The sequence below is a fragment of the Postia placenta genome (assembly GCF_002117355.1).
Source record: "Postia placenta MAD-698-R-SB12 unplaced genomic scaffold POSPLAscaffold_8, whole genome shotgun sequence".
Taxonomy (NCBI): domain Eukaryota; kingdom Fungi; phylum Basidiomycota; class Agaricomycetes; order Polyporales; family Adustoporiaceae; genus Rhodonia; species Rhodonia placenta.
The window spans coordinates 1,220,628-1,244,194 of NW_020169839.1; the positions used below are offsets into that span (position 1 = coordinate 1,220,628).

At 53.9% G+C, this 23,567-nt stretch overlaps 3 protein-coding genes across 3 annotated transcripts; all 3 read left to right on the forward strand.

Annotated features, from left to right (window-relative positions):
• Positions 1–3,701: 3,701 nt before the first annotated feature.
• Positions 3,702–6,795, forward strand: POSPLADRAFT_1046935 (hypothetical protein; the record flags this gene model as incomplete). The annotated part of the gene is made up of 12 exons (XM_024479161.1): positions 3,702–3,755; positions 3,813–3,914; positions 3,968–4,127; positions 4,281–4,374; positions 4,763–4,824; positions 5,111–5,197; positions 5,298–5,362; positions 5,449–5,610; positions 5,679–5,776; positions 5,895–5,964; positions 6,035–6,723; positions 6,753–6,795. The coding sequence occupies 12 exons, from the start codon at positions 3,702–3,704 to the stop codon at positions 6,793–6,795; spliced, it is 1,686 nt and encodes a 561-aa protein (XP_024338440.1).
• A 3,482-nt stretch (positions 6,796–10,277) lies between these two features.
• POSPLADRAFT_1144036 (hypothetical protein) lies at positions 10,278–13,022 on the forward strand (the record flags this gene model as incomplete). Its single annotated transcript, XM_024485650.1, has 7 exons — positions 10,278–10,301; positions 10,361–10,621; positions 10,682–12,071; positions 12,130–12,230; positions 12,290–12,546; positions 12,589–12,739; positions 12,813–13,022. 7 exons carry the CDS (start codon positions 10,278–10,280, stop codon positions 13,020–13,022), a joined length of 2,394 nt encoding a protein of 797 aa, XP_024338441.1.
• A 3,657-nt stretch (positions 13,023–16,679) lies between these two features.
• Positions 16,680–21,989, forward strand: POSPLADRAFT_1144326 (hypothetical protein; the record flags this gene model as incomplete). Its single annotated transcript, XM_024485692.1, has 2 exons — positions 16,680–18,088; positions 21,824–21,989. Coding segments are annotated over 2 exons (1,575 nt in total), but the record flags the coding sequence as incomplete, so codon positions are not given.
• Positions 21,990–23,567: the final 1,578 nt, after the last annotated feature.

Here is a 23,567-nt window from a genome sequence, read left to right on the forward strand (position 1 = left end):
CACGTCTTCCCGGTACGGAGTATAGTCGTCTTCGTCGTCTGATTAATCTCTTTTCCGTTCTACAGGCTTGGGATCGGGTCCAGAGCTAGTACCACTAGACTTGCGGTAATGGGCTGTGGCCGGGCCAAGGTGAAAGTGGTCATCAGTAGCGACTCGCTGTTGAGCACCGTGTACCCATACCGTTCTGCATTTCTTTGATTCTAGCAGATCGTGGCTATCGACTATGGCTAAGGAATGTGCGGACATGAAGTGAAGGTTGACGGTGAAGGGAGAAGCGGCGAGAGAGTGGCTTGAAACAGCGGAGACTTTTGCTGAGTTCATATTGTCTTGCATAACACGTGACGCATCATGTGAAAATGACAAGCTGAGCATGAGAGGTCAGATACGAAAGTCCTTACATTGTCAGCGTTTGATGTATCGATGCACTGTCCACTGGGAATTCTGCCCAAGATGTTACGGAACATCTAAGAGGATAGAAACAACCACGTAAGGAGCAATGCGCTACATCTATGCAGAAGCCGAGTGTGAGCATCTCTGAAGTACAAATCAGAATGCAAAGTCAAAGCAAACTGACCCTGACCTTGACGCCGACTGCGATCTCATACAGGGGACTTGAAATGCATTCCGGCATGAATGCAATCAGAAATGCTTGATTCGGTATCTCGCTGCGTCCCACAAGGACCTATACGACTGCATACAAATGGTGTGCGCCTCCGAGTAAGCCCACATACTCTGAGGATAAGTTGACGGTACACTATTTTGAAGCGGCGACGATCCGGGAGCGCCTTCAAAACACCCAGCACTGTCTCAATATCGACTGCCGGAAGCCACTCTGGCAGGAAATGTTCCACAAAACATGCTTGTCCCGCCATCAGGTCGTGGACTGATTTTGTACATGCCGATTTGACGTGCTTGCCACTGAAACCGAGAGCGAGGTTCCAGATGTATACCGAACGCGTTTCCTCGTCCATCCACTTGAACTACGGTGAGTTGTTCTTCATGATATCTGCTGCGCGCTGACAGACTGCTCTCTCGGAGTCCGTCGGAGGCATCGCGTGCATTAAGTACAGGAGATGATCCACGACGCGTGCCACATCGGCCATTTTGCGTCGGGACCCTCGACAGATGAGCGTGCCCAGCGCTCCAGAATGTGACACAATACATGGAGTGAATCTCAGACTGCTAGAAGCACGGGTGGACAACGGACGCCAGGAACGAGTCGTCCATGACAACTTTGTCGGCCTCCGCGAGTACGCCAAGGTTAGAGGAGCCTAGCTCATAGTCGTATCGCCTCCTGGCAGGCGGGTAGAATAATCCTCCAGTTCCCCCCAGTTAGCAGCCTTCACGGCTTGAAAGTAACACGCACACCACGCAGAGAGATGTGTCATGCACGCACCACGCATATTGGGGAATGCATTTGCGATGCATACTGTGACGAAGTATAATAGTGTATACGCTATGGTTCAGGTGCGAGCAGCTTGATTCTCACGTTGCCAGATATGCTTCTCATGAGCATATAGGCTCTTCAGCTCGTGAACTCCCAGGAGGGATGGTCAGTCGAAGACACTCATTTCAATGCAGAATAATTCTTTTATATGATGTTGGCGATCTTCGATAACCCGGCCCATTCCACATGGTACGAGGAAACCATTGACTGGTGGAATAAGTACGTGGTCAAGCTTGTCTGGAATCCCTTGCTACAAACTGATACATTATTCCCGCAAATTCTCGCTATCTCCCCTATATAGACGAGCCTTCGGCAACTCCTATACGGACCTGATCGCCTTACCTCTCCCTAGTCTCTGGGAAGAAGCAGCACTCTCATCTTCCATCTGTGCCCACCAGTTTGCACTTGCGCTTGCATGTGCAACTACCTGAGCAACACATCCTCATTGTTTTACTGGTTCGCACTCTGTCCACCACCTCGGCATGGCTAGCTTTCGCGCACTGTACCTTGGCCAACCGCGTCTATACGAGGGCAGCATGACTGCTGCCATTCACAGTCCTGGTCTATCCGCTGAGATATGGGGGCTCTTGGTGGAGAGCTTGATCATGGAATGGAGGGCCCTCCTCATGCTCTGCGGCCTCATGCTCACGTACGCCAGAAGATTGTCGCGGACTTTCCCTCTTACCAAAGCTCGTTCTTGACTTGTAGGGCAATGAGCGGCGCCTTTACACAATACGTACAGACAAGCGGCTCGCCACTACTTAACACATTCTGGCTCCTCGCCATTCTGTTCATGATTCTCAGTGTTGTAGTGACCCACATCTTCAGTGTTCACATTGCTAGGTACTCTAACGAGAACCGAGGTCGTGCTTGGCGTGCAGTAAGATTCTCTTCCTACGTATTCAAACGCTACTGACGCAAGGTTTGGCACAGAATTTTGGAGGCTTGCCAAGATGGGCAGACATCTACATGCTTCTCGCTCTACCCCGTGTGTTGCTTTTATGGTATGGATTCCCGAGGGATCTTCAGCGATACTATCTTTGACCTTATTGTGCAGGGGCGTCATCATGTTGATCACGGGGATCTACATATATATTTTCGACAAGGTGCTCAGTTTTTCCGAGAAACATGGTGACACTCTACTGCGAGTGCTCACGCCGGTTGTCAGTGGCATCAGCATCACCTTCATCGGACTCATAGTCTGTCTCATGGGCATGTTCCTGCGACTCGGCTGAAGAGAGCAAGTCTTCGGCTCATACCCGTTGTCCGGAGCCCGGACACCATCTGAACATCGTCCGGCAGGGATAGAACTTTCGGTTGAAACACGCACTACTTTGACTTTGTTTTCCTCCGGACATTGCATGCTGGCTCCGGGCCTTGAGTTACATCGTTGCTATGAATGCGATCGTATTGGTCGTGGTACTCCTGTTTGCTCTGTGTTTGCAGCAGTGGCAGCATATTGGTGATGGATTGCACCTCGCATTTCTGCATCCCACGGCCACGGGCCCGGGACTGCTGCTGTTGAGGCAGCTCAGGCTTGGACTGACACATTATCGTGCCGAGTAAGGCCACGATGAGCGGAAGCACGTCGGTAGTTAGATCTGCGTGCAGCGACGCGTATCGGTGGAGTAGGTTCCGTCGCTTCGTCGTCCGCCTATCTCGATGCAGGGCGGCACATGGGTCCGGGCAGGTGATCGGGTCGGAGGCAGTCACGTGCTGTACGAAGCACGCAGTTTACGATAGGCGTCGTATATGCAGGTGAAGCTATAGAGACTGGAAGGTGTAGGCTGAGATGCCGATGCCGCTGTCAGAGCGTGCAGACCGCGCCAACTCACAGTCGAGGGAGGACAAGGCCGCGGAAGGATACGGAAGAACAAATACCCCATCGGGGGCCCGATGAGATCTGCGTGCCAGTTCCGCGGCCGTGTGTGCCTGAGCGGAAGCCAACCTCGATCTGCTGCAGCTGCTGCTGTTTCCCTCCCTTCCCCTCACGCCCCGTCCTGCCCACCGACGCCCTCTGCGAGTTCCATTGCCACTCCGCCGACGCCCGCCCCCCGCGTGACACCCGACGTCATCCCGCCCGTCGACGTCCACGCACGCCTGCCCACGACCGCCTTACGACCGCACACACGCACGCACGCCTTTTGACCGCACTCCCGTACCGCCTCGTCCACTGCTCTCAGCTCCTTCTGGCTTCCCTCCGGCCCTCCCGCTCCCCCGCTGCTCTGGCCGCCGATTGTCCGTGCTCGCCGGGATGAGCAGCGCGTCTCCCACCGCATTCCTCCTCTGGGCCATCCTCTCCGTCCTCGTGCGTGTCCTCTTGTGCGCTCCTGCATCATTCTCGTTCCCCTGACACTCCCCGCAGTTCCTTATGTTCCTGATATATCATCTATGGGAATACGACCGGTTCCACTGCTTACGCTGGTCCGCAGGCCGCCAGCCTGGCGCGTTCAAGCGCGTCATGACCGTACGTCCCGTGTTGCTTGCATTCGCGTCGCCGGCCTGATCACTGGCCCAAAGTACTCCTACCTAGGGTCAGTACCTTTATTCGTCGTATACAGCATCGCGACGACTGTCATCAAGTACAAGGAGGGTACGTCCCTCGGGCTGTTGTATCCCCCCCCCCAAAGCACTAAGCTGCGCTACGCTCTAGGCTTCGTCGTCATGCCCGATCATCGCAGTAAGTACCGCTTTCTTTGGCCCACCGCCCCTTTTGGAAATAGTACTCACGCTAGTGTGAATTTGTCTCCCCCTCCGCCGTATTCTTCGCTCTTCGCTACTTGCCGCAACGTCCCAACCCATTCCGTACCACGCGCTCTATCCCACCTCACAGTCCTGCCGCGACCTGTGCAAATGTACGGTCCGCACAACCGCGCGTGGGTCATCCCGCTCAACTTCATCTTCAGCTGCGCATGGGCCCTCGAGCTGTGCGTGTCTCTCTTCCGTCTTTTTTTCTTACCCTCGCTACTTCTTCATCTCTTTGTGACTATCCCTCCCAGCTACGTCTTCCATTTCCTCCACGGGTTGGGGCGGACGTAGCTCTTCCACCGATCAGTTCGGCGGAGTCGGGCGCTTAAGAAATAGGGCACTCCAGAGTCGCGGCCATACCTTTGGCTGACTGGCGTGATGGAGCCTGTGGAAATCTTTGCAGTTGGGCACAACTACGCTTTCACTTACAGATCCAATTTGTCCGGCCAGCACATCTCAGATCCCAAGTGACATCTGGTGGACGGGCTGGAGCTTGCCCCAGCTCTGGCTCTGGCTTCCCCTCCCCGATCACAGAGGGCTAGACGTTTTGTGGTAAACCGTCCATAGTATCTACGTGTGCGCCACTCCCGCGTGTGCGGGGTTCCTCACACGTTCGTCCGCGCCACCCCGTGAGATGCGATTAGCGCATACACCTAGTATATGCTCTATGTTATCTGCGCGTTCCCTGTTGGTCATAGCCAGGAGGCAGCTGGTCAAAGAACCTGTCAATTCCCGGTCCCGATTTCTGAGTCCTCGGCCTTGAGTCTTTCGATTGCTGCTGGCGATATGCTCATCTTTCTCCCTTATTTCATATTCGAGCAGAGTGACACACCTCGAAGGCAAGCCCATCGCTCCTCTCGCGCGTGTACCCCACCTATGGCTGACGCTCTCACCTTGGCACTCTCGTTCGTTTAGAGCTCGCGTTTTGGCTGTACATGCTCCACCAAAACTCGGACAAGGGCGAGTGGTTCGAGAGCTGGGAGTACCGCCTGTGGTACTGCGGTGAGTGTCACAGCGCATATAATGGGCGAAAGGGCGGACCGGCGCCCCTGCTTGCACTCAACGCAACGCTGACCTGCCACCCGTGGCTCTTCGTTCGCAGGCAGCATCGTGGCGATCCTCGGCATGCCGCTCGTCTGCGTCGTCGCGCGGCGCGATCTGATGACGGTGCGCGGCCCTCCATCCGCCGGCGTCATACTGAGGGCTGACGCGCTCGCGCATCTCATTGCTGCCATCGCCATCCTACATCGCAGATGGACGCATACATCTTCCTGGCGGGCTCGTCGGGCTCGCTGAGCACGACGCTCGTGTTCCTCTACGTGCTGTGGCGCTTCCCGCGCTTCATCCGGCACGTCAAGGCGGAGGGCGCGGACCCCTCGGTCGTCGTGCGGCTGACGACGTTCCTATATTTCAACGTGCGTACCGCCGCTACGCCGTGGCTTCGTGTCTATTTATGTTTCTGACGCCCGAGTCCGTATCGTAGCGCGCGAGGGTGGTGTTCCGGTTTCTGTTCACGGTGCCGCTGCTGATGCTCGCGATCGACGGAATCACGGGGACGAAGCACCCGCTGAACACCAATTTGTGAGTGGCCCCCCGCTAATGCTAATTAACGCGCGTCTGCTGGTGCTCATTATCGGCGTCCAGGTTCTCCACCGGTAAGCGATGGGCGCGGCGTCTGCGAACAATCCGGGGCTGACAGTGTGTTTGGAGACTTTCTGCAGATGATCGGCGGGGTGGGGTGTTTCGTGTCGTCTGCGATCACGCTCGTCGTGGGTCTCTCTGCATTTGATGGCCACCTCCCACCATAACTGATAACTGATCTTTACCGGACGTGTTAAGGTCTTCTTCCCGCGCTCGATCATCAAGGAGGCGGGGTACAAGCCGAAGCCGTCCTCGTCGGTGCCGCACTCGCCCAAATCGGCGCACGCGTCGCCGTCATCCATCAGCATCCCCTTCGCGTCGCCGTCGTCCGTCGGCGTCCCCTTCGCGTCGCCGCCCGCGCACATGCAGCGGCGCGTCTCGTCGGGCAACTGGGACGGCGAGTCGTCTGCGCTTGGGTCGTTCCGCGGCGACGAGTCGCTCCTGGAGGGGCAGTCGATGTACCAGGGGCAGGGGCAGTCGATCCGCTACCAGGGGCAGTACGCGGACATGACGGACGACGCGCCGCCGTACCATGCGGCCCACGCCTACACGGACTCGGTCGCGTACGCGTACGCGCAGCCCGGGCCGGGGCCCCACACGCTGAAGCAGCAGGCGCAGTTGCAGCAACGACATCCGTTCCCGCACGCGATCCCGGGCGCGCAGCTGCTTGCGCTCTCGCCTGCCGCGGTGCGTGTGGCGATCCCGCCACCCGCTGCGTCTCCGCGGCAGGAGTGGGAGCGAGATCGGGTGCAGGCGCGCGGGGAGGAGGGGCAGCACCTCATGCACCATATGGCGCGGAGCGCGAGCTTCAGCGTGCGCGCGCCGCCGACGCACGTGAACCATCCGCACCCGCACCGCGCGTCGCTGCCGGCGTCGAAGCTGCATCCGTACGTGAGGACATTCACGTCGCCCATAGGTCAGTGCTTTCGTTCCGCGGTACCCTCGCGGCTGCCGTCTGATCTGGGCGAGGAGAGACGCTGACGGGCGTGTTTCTTCTTTTTTTTTTCCCTTTTCGTTGCAGATTTGGTCGACCTGGACAGACCAGAGGAGTATCCGCGCTCGCCGAGCTGATCTATCTATGCTGCTGTGATTTACTCTGCCCTTGATATAGCCTGCTCATCTTTTGCCCCTCGCGGGGTGTCGCATATCTACTGCCTCGACGACTCACCATACCACCCATACACGGGGCCTGACTCTGTCTCACACTCTTACACCATCTATCCATCATCCCCTGTTACCCCCCTGCCTGCCTGCTGCCATCTGTCCATCTCTTCATCCGCTAGCTATATCCCATACGTATACGGGCCCGCACCCCCTTCCCCCTCTCCCTCCCCCTCTTGTCCGCCCGTGCCGATGCGGCTTACATTATGAGGCTCTACTCCACCAATCACTATCGCTAAACGACGGACGACGACATGAAATTGTGTCCGCCGAGATCATTCCGCGTGGCCATGGCGTATCGCGCCGCCGGCAGGCATTTCAACTTTCCCCCCCTCACTGCTAGCCGACGTCGATCGGGATCCAAAGCGGTGGGCGCGGCCCGCGCTCTGCTGATGGGTTCCTGGTGACCGCGGGCTCGTTGCTGGCTGGCGTCAGTGCCTGGCTGTCGATCTCTGGCAACGGTTTGCGCTCCGGGAAGCTGGGAACTCGCCGGATAGCTGACAGGTGGGAACGAATCAATCAATGGTGTCTCTGTCGCGCCCGCCGCGAAGGGAGGGATGAAGAGGGGACCCGGACAGTGGACACTCTGCCATGATATGTTGTGTTGCGCGCTATTCATACCCATCTTCGCTTCGCTCTGTAGCACTGCTTTCGGCCGCCTGCTCGGTTGTACTCTCTGTACCATCTGTGTTTTATTTCTAGTCATAAGACGCGTGTAGGTTGTGCGTGCGCCAATGTGTATACCGTATCCCGTTCCCCCGGTCGACGTCGTGCAGAAACGGCATATATACACACCTTCCCGTCCCAGGCCCCGGCAGCAGCCCATCCCGCGCGCAGGAGATGATGCCGCAAATTGCAGATTTGGGGTGCATGCTTCAGATCCTCTCGGCCTAATTTGATCGTCGTTCTCCATCTCTTGCCGCAGCTGACTAGCAGTCGGGCCTTGTTATTGGCCGACATCTCGCCTTGTCTCTTTGGGCACTGCAGTCTGCCTGCACACCAGCCATAGTATGACACCATGTTAGGTCCGAAAGATACCAGAGGGCACCGTTTCGCTCGGGTTTAATAGTATTTAGGGTACCCGTTGTGCATGTCCTCGGCGAGAGAGCGGAAGACTCGAAGGTCGCGCTGGACTAACTAGTCCAGGGCACTGCTGGCCTGTTAGTAGATCCACACTTGACGCCGGAGTCAGTGTGAGCTCCCGTGGACACAACGCACGTGTGACTGTGATCATATCTTGTCGTAGATGACGACGAGGGAGTCAAATCGAGAGACGGCGCCGAGAGGAATAAAGGTTGCCGTAAACAAGCTGGTTCAGAGGAGAGGTCCCCCCCCCCAGAGCAGGATTCAGAAGGGACAGCCGATGCGGACTTCAACACACGAGACGGCTAGATGAAGCGCGGCAGGAATGTACCAGGGCGGATTTAAGAACCGGGCATCCAACGCACAGAACGACAATGTGGGCGCGCCGACAACTCATGTCGGAGCAGTAGAGGGGGACGGAGGTCTGGAGAAGTGACTGCGATGGGAACGAATGTTATGCTTTAGAGAAGACCTAGGCTCAGTCAGGATATGACGTGCCAGTGCCTTGGGGTCGGGCACTTGGCATATCGAGCGCAGGCGGGCAACACTGAGAGCTAGTGAGTGTAAAGGCACTGCTGCCACTGCAACAAAGTTCGTACGAGATTTCAAAGGGATAACTGCTTATTACTAAAGATACCATGATTTGGTTTTAAAGCATGACGTGTAAAGAACAGCAGATTCGTGAATGACGTCGACGCCAATTTGCACAAATGGATGTAGTGTCAGATAGGCTCCATATATCCCAGAACAAGAAGATTTAATGAGGATTTCCACGTACTATTTACTTGTACGGAAGACTAGAGCAGTCCATCTCTTGTTCCTTGAGTCTTGACGCAGCGGCGATGGGTCACGGTGCACACCATATTTGTGCTATTGTCATCTTCGCCTCCGTCAGCTTGTGCGCTATGCGTTTATTTATGCTGCTCGACATGCCTACAGGCAATGTCTAGAGAGCACAAGCATTTCAGGCTTAAATCACGTAGACCACATGTCAAAAGAATGTGTAGCCGCAGTTGTGCGAGACTGACTTTGACGCCTGTGGAGAGATCGGGGCTTCCCTATCTCAGGCACCAGAAATCGGGCCCTTTCCCCCGAGTTCTTTCACTACGACTCTGTACCTGTGTTATCTGCAGCTAAGCATTGCACTGTCTATGTGCTACAGGCTGGAGCTCTGGCGATGTACAGCATGAATGGGCACAGATGCAATCTTTATTGTCCGTATGCTCAATGTGGGTCACTAGCGCCTTATTGAGATAACGCGGCTGTTACACGTTGCGTTCGCACTTAGTCTTCATGAAACCTGACCCGGTTTGCAGAACGAGCCGCTTACGGCACTTTCCGGATCACGTGAAGCGCGTTTCGCAGTGCAATCGCGCCTCTCATAGAGCGTGTCGCGATACTGTACACAGTTAAATTGAGGGTCCATCATGCTGGTAGAGTGCGCTATGTGTTCTGTTCGTTTACGGTAACATTCCTGTTAAATTTCGAGTATGTTATCCACTAGAGGCCCTAAATCTGCCTCAAACTGATTGTCTAATGATGCTGAAAGTCTACCAAAATCAAGAATAATGCACAATAATAATTTAAGTGCACAATTTGATAGCACAGGATGCAGAGTATAGGTCGAAGTCGACACTGAAGGCAGCAGCAAGCTGCAGCCGCGTTTCCTTTTTGGGACGTAAGGCGATGGTCCAGTAAAGTGGGCGCGCTTTCCGGCAGACCATATACTGAATATGTATCGATTGTCATCCATGTCCTTTTATGGTTAGCAGCGCAAACTACGTTCGCACTACCTCCTTCCGGTTGAGCTTTGGGAGTCGTGGTCTTCACTCAGCAGTCATGTCAAGACGTCGTGGACGTACGAGCTTACCTCGAGCCTCTAGATCGGCTAGCCAAAGCCGGAGCGTTCAGTCCTTGGCGCGTCACTCTAGCCACGGCAAACACACTGCAGATGTCTCTCCGCCTGCCAATGATGATATCGAGCAACTTCATGACACAGCTGAACCACTAGCAACAGTCATTTTGCATTCATTTACAGAGCCTGAAACGTGTAGCTCTATATACAAGGAACACGATGTATATCCGGGTCGTCCTATATCCATGTGCTCACTTATTGATTACAAGCACCTAGGCTCCGCAGAATGCAATCCTGCCAGCAAACAGCACTGATCTTGAGGCACTACAAGTGTGCAACAATATGGGCGTTGCGGCTGACATCGCAGTATGCTCTCTACTGCTCTGCGGGAACTTTGGTCACCTTGTTGACTACTTACTCGTCAGGCCGGTGGAGACGTCGGGGGCTCGGGGTCCGGCAGCGCTGCCGCAGAGGGTGCCTCTAATGCCGACCTGAACAAAGGAGCTCGCAACATAGTTGGGGATCTGCCAACTCGTCACAGGACTGCTGCCATAGGAGACGATTTGGAAAGTATACCAGAACAGTCATTCGAAGACCCATGGAGTCTCTGTGCGGAGCAAGTCTGGAAAGTTGAGAATGCTCTAGTGGAGAAGTGGAAGGAAGACATTGGAAGCTTACTCGTCTTCGTAAGCTGCTAACGGCCCCTCGTCACCACGTAAATAACTGTGGCTTATAATCTGTCCCAGGACGGTCTCTTCATGACTATCCTCACTGGCTTCATTGTCGCATTCTATCCGTCGCTGCATCCTGATCCAAGTACGGAAGTGCTCCTGGTTATCGCCGCTCAACTGAGCACGATGACGGGTCAATCCAAGCTGACTCAGCAGCAGCAGGCTTCCCTGAACGACGCGGCGGCTACCTCCAGGCCGACACCGTGGATCTTATCTACGAGCACTCTGTGGTTTTCCGCAATGATCTGCGGCATGTGCGTGGCTTCAATTGCCATTGCCGTCGGCCAATGGCTACACCAACATCTCGATCGTCCGTCCATCATGTCGCGGCGGAGTGTCCTTATATGGGAGTCCCGTCGACGTGGGCTGCAGAAATGGGAGGTGCAATTCATCATCGACATGCTGCCGCTGCTTTTACAGATCTCCATGGCTTTGTTCCTGGTCGGCTTGCTGCAGCTCCTCTGGTCCTTGAGTTACATCGTCGCCATAGTCGCGACCGTATTGGTCGTGGTGCTTCTGGCACCTTCTGTCTGCTCTGTGTTCGTCCCAGCATTCGTGCCGGAGTGCCCTTACAAGTCGCGGACGGCGTGGTGGTTCTTTCGTCTCGTGTGCTGGCTCACTACTTCCCTCAAGTGGTTCCGCTCCATCCAACTCCGGAAGATGTGGATCAGAATCCGCACAGCATGGGCGTGGACTGCTGCAAAATTCCGTTCGCTTTCCTCACGAAGGTATCGGGGGTCCTCGATGTCAGCTACTGGACTGAGACATCTTTGCTCGAGAATCGCAGATGAAATCCAAAATCTGCGTCGTGCGTGCATGACACGTCTCTCCGCATGGTGTGAATGGTACTCGAAAGCTGCAAAGGCTGCCAACTGGAGGGAACTGGAAGATTACTCTACCCGCCTGCCAACGAGGCGGTATGACAATGGGTTGCGCTCCAATCTTATCGTGCTCGCAGAAGCCGACCAAATTGTCATGGACGACTCGTTCCTGGCATCCGTCATCCACCCATGCTTCCAGCAGAGCGACGTCGACGATTCAGTCCATGTATTGTGTCGCATTCTGGAGCGCCGGGCCCACGCATCGGTCGTGGGTCCTGACGCGAAATGGCCAACACTCAAGTGGTTCTCGAGCGAGCAGGACTCCGCTGCGACTGTTGCGATGGGCAATCTATGCGTTGACGTCCTCGCGAAGTACGATTTTCTTCCTTTGTACAGCGACGATGTGGCGCGCGTTGTAGATCATCTCCTGTACCTGATGCGCGCAATGCCTCCGACAAATTCTGCGAGAGCAGTCTGTCAGTTCGCAGCATATATCATGAATAGGGACAAATCACCGTGGTTCAAGTGGATGGACGAGGAAACGCGTTCGGCACGCATATGTGACCTTGCTCTCGGTGCCAGCGGTAAGCACGTCAAATTGGCATGTACACAATAAAACTGGTGGTCTGACCGCGGGAAAAGCATGTTTTGTGGAGCATGTCCTGCCAGATTGGCTTGAGGTAGTCGATATTGAGACGGCGCTGGGTGTTCTGAAGGCCCTCCCGCATTGTTGCAGCTACAAGGTACGTATCTCGCTTTCCCGGGATATCATCCTACGATGTGATGACTGATCACCGTATAGGAGGATAGTACTCGGATAGTACTCGGTAATATATACGTAGACATCTTTCGCCGGCTCCCCGTTCATCACGCTGATCAGAACCAAGTCTGGTGGGCCATACGTAGATGCGCCGAGTCGATGGGGCCGGAATCAACAACCGGGCACGGCTGGCTCATCGACGTGCTGATGCATCCCGGTATCTCGGTGAATGTCCGTGTGGAATGCATCAGGACTATGTGGTCTTATTGGCATGTGTGTTCTGCTGAAGCCCTCGGTATGTAAGTCGCTGCTCATCCTTATTTATGCCGTACCATATTCAGATCCCTATCGTGCTCATATTACACAGACGTAAAGCGATTTCTTGAATACGTGCCAGTTGCCAGGCGAGAGCTTGGCACGGTGTACTTCCTACAAGTACTAGCTTCTGCACTCGAGCTCCTCGCTCATGTCCCTCAGTCTGACCTGCCCCAGGTCCGCGATGCTGTCCTATCTGCAATGGCCACCATTCCTGATTGTTTCGGGCGGGACAACATCGACTCTGTAGTCCAAGAGCTCGATAGAAGAAATGGCTGGGACGAGTTCGTGTTTGTTCTTAGAGCGTGCAACAATCTCGCAACGTTGGACGCCAGCCTATTCACTCAAGATGTCATTGACTCGTTGGATCGATGCTATGGACACTATTCGCCAGGCAGAGAAGGGCACGCACGTCATACAAGGTGGCTGGAGAACATCCGTGCATGTTCTTCACATCTGATAAGTGACGAGCATGTAGGTGCCATCCACAGTTGAGCTATTGGAGGTCATAGTGTACTAGCAAATCTTCGTCAGGCACCCAGTCAAAAAGAGTCGAACATAAGTTCAAAATACATGTGAATACAGCAAGCCGCGGCAGTAGCTTGTGATTGGTTGAAAGCTGATGTACAACGCGTGCGAATTTGAGTGACCTGAGTTTGGTTTGAATTACATGCGGTCGGCGCGGTATGCATCGGGGTGTCCTTCGAAAATCTCATTGTATTTGTGCGCACGACACGGGCTTACTGACGAGCGTTCTGGCTGACTGCGTCTGCAGCTCATGACAATTGTCCCCTGTGATGTGGTATCAAAGCCGCACTCAGTGCCGCTGTCATGAACTAGATACCGCTGACCTGGCCTCACTCATCGTTACCAGCGTCGAGTCCCCGGAACTAGCTGCTTCACGACGACACACGCGAGTACGAAGCGGTTCAAAATTAAACTCCGGTAGCATGCCACGCGACCTGCTCCCGCTCGCGCTGGATCCTTTAGGAATATCTGCCCTACAGATGGTAATGCAGTTTAATGCAGATCGTGACAGAGAGCAAAGGACGGGATCCAATCTGCAGGGGCGTACCCGCACAGAACTGGAAAGAAGTAAGTGTTGAAACACGCAGCCCCGCGTGGTCAGGAACGAGCTCGAAAGCTCGGGCGCGCGAGTAGCCGGGGGCCGGAGGCCCCTATCGCAGTATATAATGACCCCGCGCGATGTACGTACCGCACGCGATTGTCCCTTACGGGCATCGCTACGCCCGCGGACAAACGCGCCCCGCGCCGTTCGCACCGTTGTTCCAACAGTAAGAGTAAGAGATAATAAAGGGTTCGCATTCAAGGAGGTCACGAACCGGTGGTGTGAGGTTGTAGCCGAACTGGACGGGAGTGTCGCTCGTCGACCATGCCCCAACAAGCTGCCAAGTTCAGTTTTGCGGCATCGTTAGTATCATGTTGTAAAGCGCACCTTGTCAATCAAGTCTTCGGTTTCCCACCGCCATGATCGAGAGGTATGTGGGTGGGCTTCAATCATCATTCAGGGTTGAGATTGCGCGCCGGGAGATAGACGACCTATCGCAAAGTACAGCACGAAGATAAGATGTGTGTAATCAATCCCTAGCTGTTGATCAGGGCCTTGTCTGGAAGCAGTATGCATATTCAGCTCGAGGATTATTAGGTGGTGGTGTGTCGCTCACGCAAGTATGAATATTGACCTGGCACAATCAATCTGTATTCGAGGACCAGTGAGCGATATCTCGTTCGGAAGGCCGTTCTCTCCGTTCTCATCAGACCTCTGCCTGGTAGGGTACGGTGAAATAGGCCAGGCTAATTAGCCTCGGTTAATTAACCCTTGCTAATTAGCGCTAATTAGCCGTAAATTTCACGAGGCTCGAAAAACCAGGGTTAAATAGGGTTAAATAGGGCTAAGTGACTTGCGCTGATTTTGGACATGTTCCAAATGCAGTAAGAGTTAAGCCTTGCAGTTGTTATCCAGGGAGACCACTAATTGCAGTTTCCGACCTCATCGACCTCAACGCGCCATTTCTGAAGGACATTCTTGCTAATGAGCGTCCCGAAGTACTGCATTGGGACTAAAATAGAGTAGATCATGTATTGAATTTGAAGGCCATTGACGGACCTGGGATGAATAGTAGCAGCTGCTGTCCAGGTCTTGAGTTGCTGGGTGACTTAAACATCACATAAGGCTACTTTAGTGGTAAAAAGTGCTCATTAGGCCATGTTCTATACCAGCTAATTAGCTGTAAATTACATAGGTTAATTTGACCCCTCACACAGGCCTGGGCTAATTAGCTGGTTAAGTAGGTCACTGTACCCATTTCACCATACCCTACTGCCTGGGGATCTACAAATCCCCTGCCAACAAAGACATTGATCTGCTACCATCAGAGCTATACAGGCTTTGAGGGGCACATTGTTATCAGAGATAACATTCAATTTAGAAAATAGATACGGTAACTGTTAGAGTGCAAGCTCTGGTGCAGGTGACTCGGGAGAATGTTCAAGAAGCCCTTCACACAGACACTCGTTCATACAAGACATCTGGTGATGATGCACCTGTCGCAACTTGAGGTCAAGCGACAGGGGAAAACCAAACAAGGACGCTGGGGGCGTTCGACTGGGTCTCACCAAAGCGATGGTGAGCAATGCTCAAACCTAAGGCTAGGGACAAGATAATATATTAGTTAAGTAAGAAAGGAATACAAAGGGATGCTTACTGACCTACGGACAAGAGGTCGAAACTGAGGTCCCTAGGGCAGTAGAGGCCGGCTTATATACAGGGGAAGATAAGGGCAGGCTGTGCGCATTGGTCTGTGCACAGACCAGCTGTGCACGGACCAGCGCGCACAGCCTGCCCTTATCTCCCCCTGTATATAAGCCGGCCTCTGCTGCCCTAGGGACCTCAGTTTCGACCTCTTGTCCCTAGGTCAGTAAGCTCCTTTGTATCCTTTACTTACCTTCACTAACTAATACATTTCTTGTCCCTAGCCTTAGGTTTGAGCGCTGCTCACCATCGCTTTGGTGAGATTCAGTCGAACGCCCCCAGCCTTTAGATTCTCTCCTGTCGCTTGACCTCAAGTCGCGACACAGGGCCTGAGCTGTGCCGCACACTGCCACCCATCTAATCTGATCGTACAGTAGATAAGGAAATGTCCGTTTCAGGCGTATAGTACAGAGGTTGCGAGTTCAAGCCCACGAAAGGGAAAAAATTAAAAAGATGGCTAGGCACTGTGTCAACTCGTGACAGCGCCTGTGGTGTAGCCTGGACATTGTTTGGACATTGTTTGGCTTACTATACAGTCCCCTCTTTTTGTATCATAGGACTCTCACTCTCGCGTGTGGACTGACTTCAGTTTGTCCCTTATGGCCTACTGAAGTCAATATATTCACTGTCTTGTACAGTGCACTCGTCCCGCGTTAGGTTTCACAGTAACTACCTGTTGCGGCACAGTAACCATTGGGGGCTAAAGGCAAAGAGAATGAAAGCAATGAGGGAGAAGTGCCATGAGTTGACACAGCATCTAGCCATTTTTTATTTTTTTCTTTCTGTGGGCTCGAACCCACGACCTCTGTACTATATGCTCCAATGGACAAATCCTTATCTACTGTATGATTAGATTAGATGGGATGGCAGTGCACGGCACAGCTCGGGCTCCACTGACACAGCTTGAAACATTTGTCTTTCCGTTCTATTCCTTGTACTACTAGCGCCCATACTGGCGCCTGTCTTAGCGCTCACCCGCAGGTTGAACATTATGTAGCTTACATAATGGGGTCCGTGCACACTTCATATTCGGCATCGTACCACTACATTTCTTTCTTCACTAACACGACCACATAGACACGATGGTCCGTGCGCAGTCAGTACTTGTATAAGTAGTTGTACCATTAGTCGGTCGAACCCTAAGTTTGACCTGGTTATTCATTCAAGTCTCTGCTCCTCTTCGCTTGGGGTAGTGGTCATTCTCGACTTCCTCGCTCGATCTTCTGGATGATGCACTGTCCATAAGTCCTCGCTCGTCGTCTACGAGTCAGGCATCAATATAGGAGTATAGACCGTTGTATCAAAAGGTCGAACTTTCTAAGCTACGTTCCTAGTTTCACCTAGTCGAACAACTCATCCACCATCACGTCGAACAACGCAGTAAACCCGGTTCCCTTGGGACTACCAGCCCTTGCAGGATCTCCCCTTCTCCAGTACGACCGAGCAGACCGTTGCTTTGTCACCACCACAAGAAGGACTCCCATCTATCCTCGAGGCAGCTCCTGGGTTCGCGCAGAAGGCTCCAACCCGCAGATCGTTGCCCATCAACAGCTTGTCAGCTATTATCAGAGACACCCTCCCGCTCACCCAGAAGACGTATTTGCCACCCTACAAATCAACGTCGAACCAGCACAAACAACAGAGAACCTACAGTCACCTGTTAACGAACAACCGTTCGAGCTCCCGGACGTTCAGTACGTTCCCATCGAGGCTCCAGAACTACCACCAGCTCCACCTGCACCAACCAACGCACCGGTTGAAGTCCCTATGGCAACGTTCACTCAAGCAGACATCGATCAGTGCATCGCTGTCGCCCTCGCAGCATACCAATCCCAACAGTCAACTGCCAACCGACCCCTTCGCCTTGACATCCCCGCTCCTGAACCTTTCAGCGGAAAGGCGGAGGACCTCAGATGCTTCATCCAATGCATCCTCTCCTACTTCGTCGCCACCAACAACACCCGACTCAGTGATGAAGCAAAGATTGCCTTCACTGTAGCGCTGATGAGGAAGGATCTGGGGAAAACATGGGCGGACGTGTATTACGAGAAGTCGGCAGGGGGAGTCCAGGTCTATTCCACTTGGGCAGACTTCGTTGCCGCTCTAGAAGAGGCATTCCCTGAGCACGGAACACGAATCAAGGCACATCAAATCCTGATGAAACTGCCTAAACGACAGAAGGATAGGAAGATGGCACTCTCCCTCGGTAACTACGTCACCCGCTTCGAGCAGCTAGCATCAAAGGCTCAGCTCAAGGACACCGAGGTCAATGGCACCAACCGCGTCGAGAACGACTACCACACTCTCCATGCCAACTTTGTCAAAGGACTCCTGAAGGAGCTGTATTTTGCGCTCGCAACAAGGGTCGCTAGGGATCGACCCAACACCATGAAAGCCTGGTATGACGAAGTACGAAACGCTGACACAGCCAAGCAAGGGGCTCTCGTTGTCACAGACACCAGGGACTATGGCAAACCAATGGATATCGATGCCGCTGCCGTTGCATCAACCTTCGCCTCCACATTGGGAGGAAGGAAATGGGAACTAGGAGCCGTTCTCAACAAGGCCGATCGGAAGCTCCACAGGGACGGAAACCTGTGCTTCTACTGCCACATCAAGGGCCACAGCGCCAAGGATTGCCGAAAGAAAGTGGCCGCACGACAAGGGGGTGGAAGGCCGAACCAGGGAGGATCTGGGAAGGATGACTTCCGTGCCAGAATCAAGGCACTCTCCGCCGACGAGAAGCGGGAGCTGTACGAAGAACTCACAATGGAGGATTTTTGAAGGGCAGGGTGAGCCGACGCAACCACTGCCCGTATCCGTTTCACTGTCCCGTGTAATTCTAGTAGTCTGAAATGAACGCGCTCTGCACATTCCGATTACTGTGGGACAAAAAGACGTCGAGGCACGCGCTTTCATTGATAGCGGCGCAACTGGAATCTTCATCAGCCCGAGATTCGTCCGAGAACATTGACTTCGGACAGAACCTCTTCCCCGACCCATCCCCGTCTTCAACGTGGATGGAACACCGAACAAAGAAGCACTCATCACGCGGAGAGCTCTCTTATCTTACAAGATAAGCGGAGAACCCCGATTCGTCAAAGCCTATGTCGCCAGCATCGGCAAGGAAGACATTATCTTTGGCCACACTTGGCTCAAACTCGAAAACCCCAAGATAGACTGGAAAACCGGACGAGTGGAGCTGAACCACCGGTGGACAAGAGACGAGACCAGGGCCTGGAAGATGGACCTGTACCAAAGGCGAGTGGCCCGGCTAGAACTAAAGAAGGCCATAACTACCCCACTCCCAGAACCAATGGAGGACAAATTCGTTGTCATCTCCACCTCGGAGCACGCAACCCTTCCCGAACGAAAGACTAGCGGCGCAGCAGGATATGACATCTCTGCTGCGCATCAACTCATCATCCCTGCCCAACGACGAGGCCTGGTCGGCACCGATCTTATCATGGCTATCCCCGAAGGACACTATGGAAGAATCGCACCTCGATCCGGCCTAGCACTAAAGGAAATCAATGTCGCTGCAGGAGTAATCGACTCTGATTACTGAGGCAAGGTCTCAGTCCTACTGGTCAACAACTCTAACCTCCCATTCACCGTCAAAGTCGGCGACCGAGTCACTCAGCTCATCCTTGAAAGGATAAGCACCCCACCAGTAACTATAACTGACTGCATCGACAAAACTGAACGCGGGGAGGATGGGTTTGGGTCAACGGGTATTGCGTCCATCGAGAAACAAGCGGAGGACATTGATGATGATGAGTTCATCATTTCCTACTTATCTGGAGCACCGATGATCACCAAGTACGAAAAACAGGAACCCCTGGCCGTAAGGGACGCTCTGCTCAAGGAGCGACTCCCTGAACTTTCATCTGGCTACAAACGACTTCACAACGGTATGATCTGGAAGATCCACCATGACATTAGGCGCGTCACCACTTCCACCGAACTGGCAGCATCGAACGCCCAAGGCAAGACAGAAAAAATGCTACCACAGATGGTACCGTCCTACCTACACGATCTCCTCCCCGTCTTCGACAAAGCCACGGCTGCGCGACTTCCAGACCACACCGAATATGACCACGAAATCAACCTCAAGGAGGGCTTCGCGGATATGAAGCAACAGGTCTATCCGCTCAACCCGCAGCAACGAAAGGAACTCGACAAGTTCCTCGAGGAGAACCTGAGTAAAGGGTACATTCGCCCTTCGAAATCCCCGTTGGCGAGTCCATTCTTCTTTGTTGGTAAAAAGGACGGTTCACTACGTCCCTGTCAAGACTACCGGCTGCTCAACGAGAACACGGTCAAGGATCGATACCCGCTCCCACTTATATCCGACCTCCTGGACAAGTTGAAGCACGCCAAGATGTTCACGAAGATGGACCTCCGCGCCGGATACAACAATGTTCGAATCAAGAAAGGGGACGAATGGAAGGCAGTGTTCATCGTACCCGGAACTGATGGCAAACCGCCACAGCTGTACAAACCAACGGTGATGTTCTTTGGGCTGTGTAATTCTCCCGCTACGTTCCAGCGGATGATGAACACAATATTCGCAGACATGCTTCAAGAAGGCTGGCTCTGCATTTACATGGACAACATCCTGATCTTCTCCCAGGACAAGGCAGAACACAAAGAACGAACACGACGTGTTATCGAACGACTTTGACAACACGACCTCTACCACAAACCGGAGAAATGCGCCTTCGACATCACCGAAGTCGAATTCCTCGGCATGATCATCCGCCCAGGAGAAATCGCAATGGACCCCGTCAAACTAGCTGGCATTGCGGATTGGCTGGTGCCGTCCAACCTCAGGCAAGTACGCGCCTTTGTTGGATTTGGAAACTTTTACCGCCGGTTTATCAAAGGCTTCTCGGACAAAGCGCAACCACTGGTTGCTCTCACCCGGAAGGACGTTGCCTGGACCTGGGGATCTGACCAACAGAAAGCCTTTGAGACCCTCAAAAAGGCATTCCTAGAAGAACCGGTACTACGTATGCCGGATCCTGACCGACCCTTCGCCATCGAAACTGACACTTCCAAGTTTGCAACAGGAGCAGTACTACGCCAATGCGATGACAATGGCGACTGGCATCCTTGCGGATACCTCTCTCAAAGCTTCAATGCGGCAGAGAGAAACTACGACATCTATGACAGGGAGTTATATGCGGTCATTCACGCACTAGATGAGTGGAGGCACTACCTCATTGGCAGCCCATACCCAGTGACAATTCTCAGTGACCACAAGAATCTCACATATTGGAAGCAGGCCAAAGACATGAACCGACGACAAGCACGCTGGGCAAGTAAACTGACCATGTTTGACTTCCGCCTGGTGCACGTTCCTGGTACCCAAATGGTGCAGAGCGACACACTCTCCCGCTGACCCGACCATGACGACGGCTCAAATGACAACACCGACGATGTTATGCTCCCACCGGAAGTATGGGTCGCTGCCATTGACATTGACACCCGCGACACCATTCTTTCCTTTAGGGATGACCCCATAATGAAGGAAGGCCTCACTGCAGCGCGCACCGGAGGAACACCACGCACTGGAACAGACTGGTCCATCGATGATGACCTCCTCTTATACCAGGATCGGGTCTATGTACCCCCAGATGAGTCTCTTCGCAAGCGTCTTGTCTCCCACTATCACGACCTCCCCTCCGCAGGACACCCCAGTGTTCAGAAAACCCTCCTCGGCTTGCGCCGTGACTACTGGTGGCCGAGCATGGCCCAGTTTGTTGCTCGCTATGTTAACGGCTGCAGCATCTGCCAGCAAATGAAGGTCAACACCCATCCAGCCCGACCGCCCATCACCCCCATTCGACCTCGCGCAAATGCCAAGCCCTTCAGCACATTCTCGTGCGATTACATTACCGACCTGCCACCGTCCAATGGCTTTGATTCCATTTTGGTCGTAGTGGACCACAACCTTACGAAGGGGGTAATTTTCATCACATGCAACAAAACAATTGACGCTCTTGGGACGGCAGATGCAATGTACCGAGAGGTCTACAAGTGGTTTGGACTCCCAGACAAGATCATCAGTGACCGAGGACCGCAATTTGCGTCCAAAGTCTTCCAGGAACTTTGCAAAATGACTGGGGTCCAATCAGCCATGAGTACAGCATTTCATCCGCAAACTGACGGCGAGACAGAACGAGTGAACCAAGAGCTGGAGATCTACCTCCGCTGCTTTACTGCCAATGACCCGGATAAGTGGGCTGACCATCTTCACACCACGCAATTTGCTCACAACTCCCACGAGCACTCCACAACGAAGGCGTCCCCGTTCAAACTCATGATGGGATACGAACCTCGTGGAATACCCACCGCGCACCCCGGATCAAACACGCCCCAAGCAGCTTATCGCCTCAAGGACTTGCAAAACATCCGCGAAGAAGCACATGCGGTGATAGGCGCCAAGCCCCGCTGGGCCCCGATACACCTCTTTTCGGCAGTCGCATCCCGCCCGGCACTTCGACTCAGTCTCCCAACACTTCGATTTCGCCTTTGACGCTCTTCGACATCTTCGACGGTGCGCGACGCTTACTCGAAGCTCGGCACGGTCGTCCCGATGCCTCGCGTGTAGATCCCGGGACATCTTCCGCATTCGGCGAACAATAGGGCCACTTGACGCCGCTCGGCCAAGCGCGCGCTTCGCTCCAAGCCACACCGAAGTAGCCGGTCTTTCCCGATTAGGTATCGAACCTCGCGGCATGCCTTCACGACGGCTACCGGTCCGAAGTGGCCATATGTTTCTCTTCATCTCCGCGTTCGGCATGACGTCACTCCACCGATGGACTTGGTATGTGCCCCTCGGTGAGGCAGCTTCTTGAGGAACAATGCAAAGCCCCTTGTACCAGTGTGCCACTTTCGATAGTCGTAGCGTCCTGTGTAGTATAAATTCTGTCGTACTTCTCCAAAAATGAGAAGATCCGGTTCCCCCCCTCGAGTTCAGAGCTCATAAGTCGAGTTCGCCCCGCGTCTAAGCCTAAAACTGCGTCACTTCGTCCCTCGCTGCGTAACCTCGAAACCTCGTCCACTGCGTTCACTCGTCGATATCGTCTCGACGAACCCTTCGACCTCGACTATTGTCAAAGAAACTGTGAACCGCGCCCTAGCTAAGTACACCCTATCGAGTTGTGTCCCCTCCTTCTACGATACATCGAAGAGCTCTGCCGAGCTTCGATCGTCTCCGCTAACCACCCACAGCCTCCGAGTAGCTTCGACGACGTGTCGAAGCCACCTCGTACCTTCCCTATCGTTCGTAGCCTTTTCCAAGGGCGTTTCTCGTGTTCACTCGAACTGCGGGACACCTTGCTGCTAACTCCCCTCTCACTAAGACTATAATCCGTCTCTCTAGTCCCTTTAGGTCGCACCCAGGTTAGGGGTTAGGGTTACGTAGGTCGTATCAGCGGCAATGGAGATGGCCCAGAACGTCCTGGCCAAGAGAGTAAAAAGGAAAGGGGGTTCCTTCCGTAAAGGTCAGCTGGTATGGCTAGACTCCCGGAACTTGAAGCTGCCGTACCCGTCCAGGAAACTAGCCCCGAGGCGAGAAGGGCCGTTCAAAGTCCTAGACAAGATCGGAATGGTCGCGTACAAGCTAGACTTGCCTAGCACCTGGCGAGTCCACCCCGTTTTCCACGAATGGCTTCTATCTCCCTACTCGGAAACGGAGATCCATGGTCCGAACTACACGAGGCCACCCCTTGACCTTATCGAAGGCGAAGATAACTACGAAGTCGAAGCCATCATCGGACGCCGAGAGAACAAGAGGATGCGACGCCGCGAATATCGCGTCAGGTGGAAAGGTTACTCAACAGCCGATGACTCATGGGAGCCCGAGGCGAACCTGACTGGAACGGCTGACGAAGTGTTGGCAGAGTATAAGAAGAGGAAGAACTTGAGCTGAGTCGATAGCAGCTCTACCCAGTCGCTACATCCCCACTCGCACCAACATGTCTTCCACCCTTTCGTTCCTCGACCAGTTCAATGCCCCCTCGACCGAGGGCGGAAAGAGGATCTCAATCTACACCCCTAAGCACACCCATGTCGGTGACAGCGCTTTGCTGACGCTACTCCTCAGTAACCCCACTGACGTCTTCAATAAACTCAAAACCCACAACCCCGAGGCAACCAATGCCACTGACCGCGCTGCACTAGAAGCGTATCTCTCCGCCCACTGTGACTATGACGAGGCTG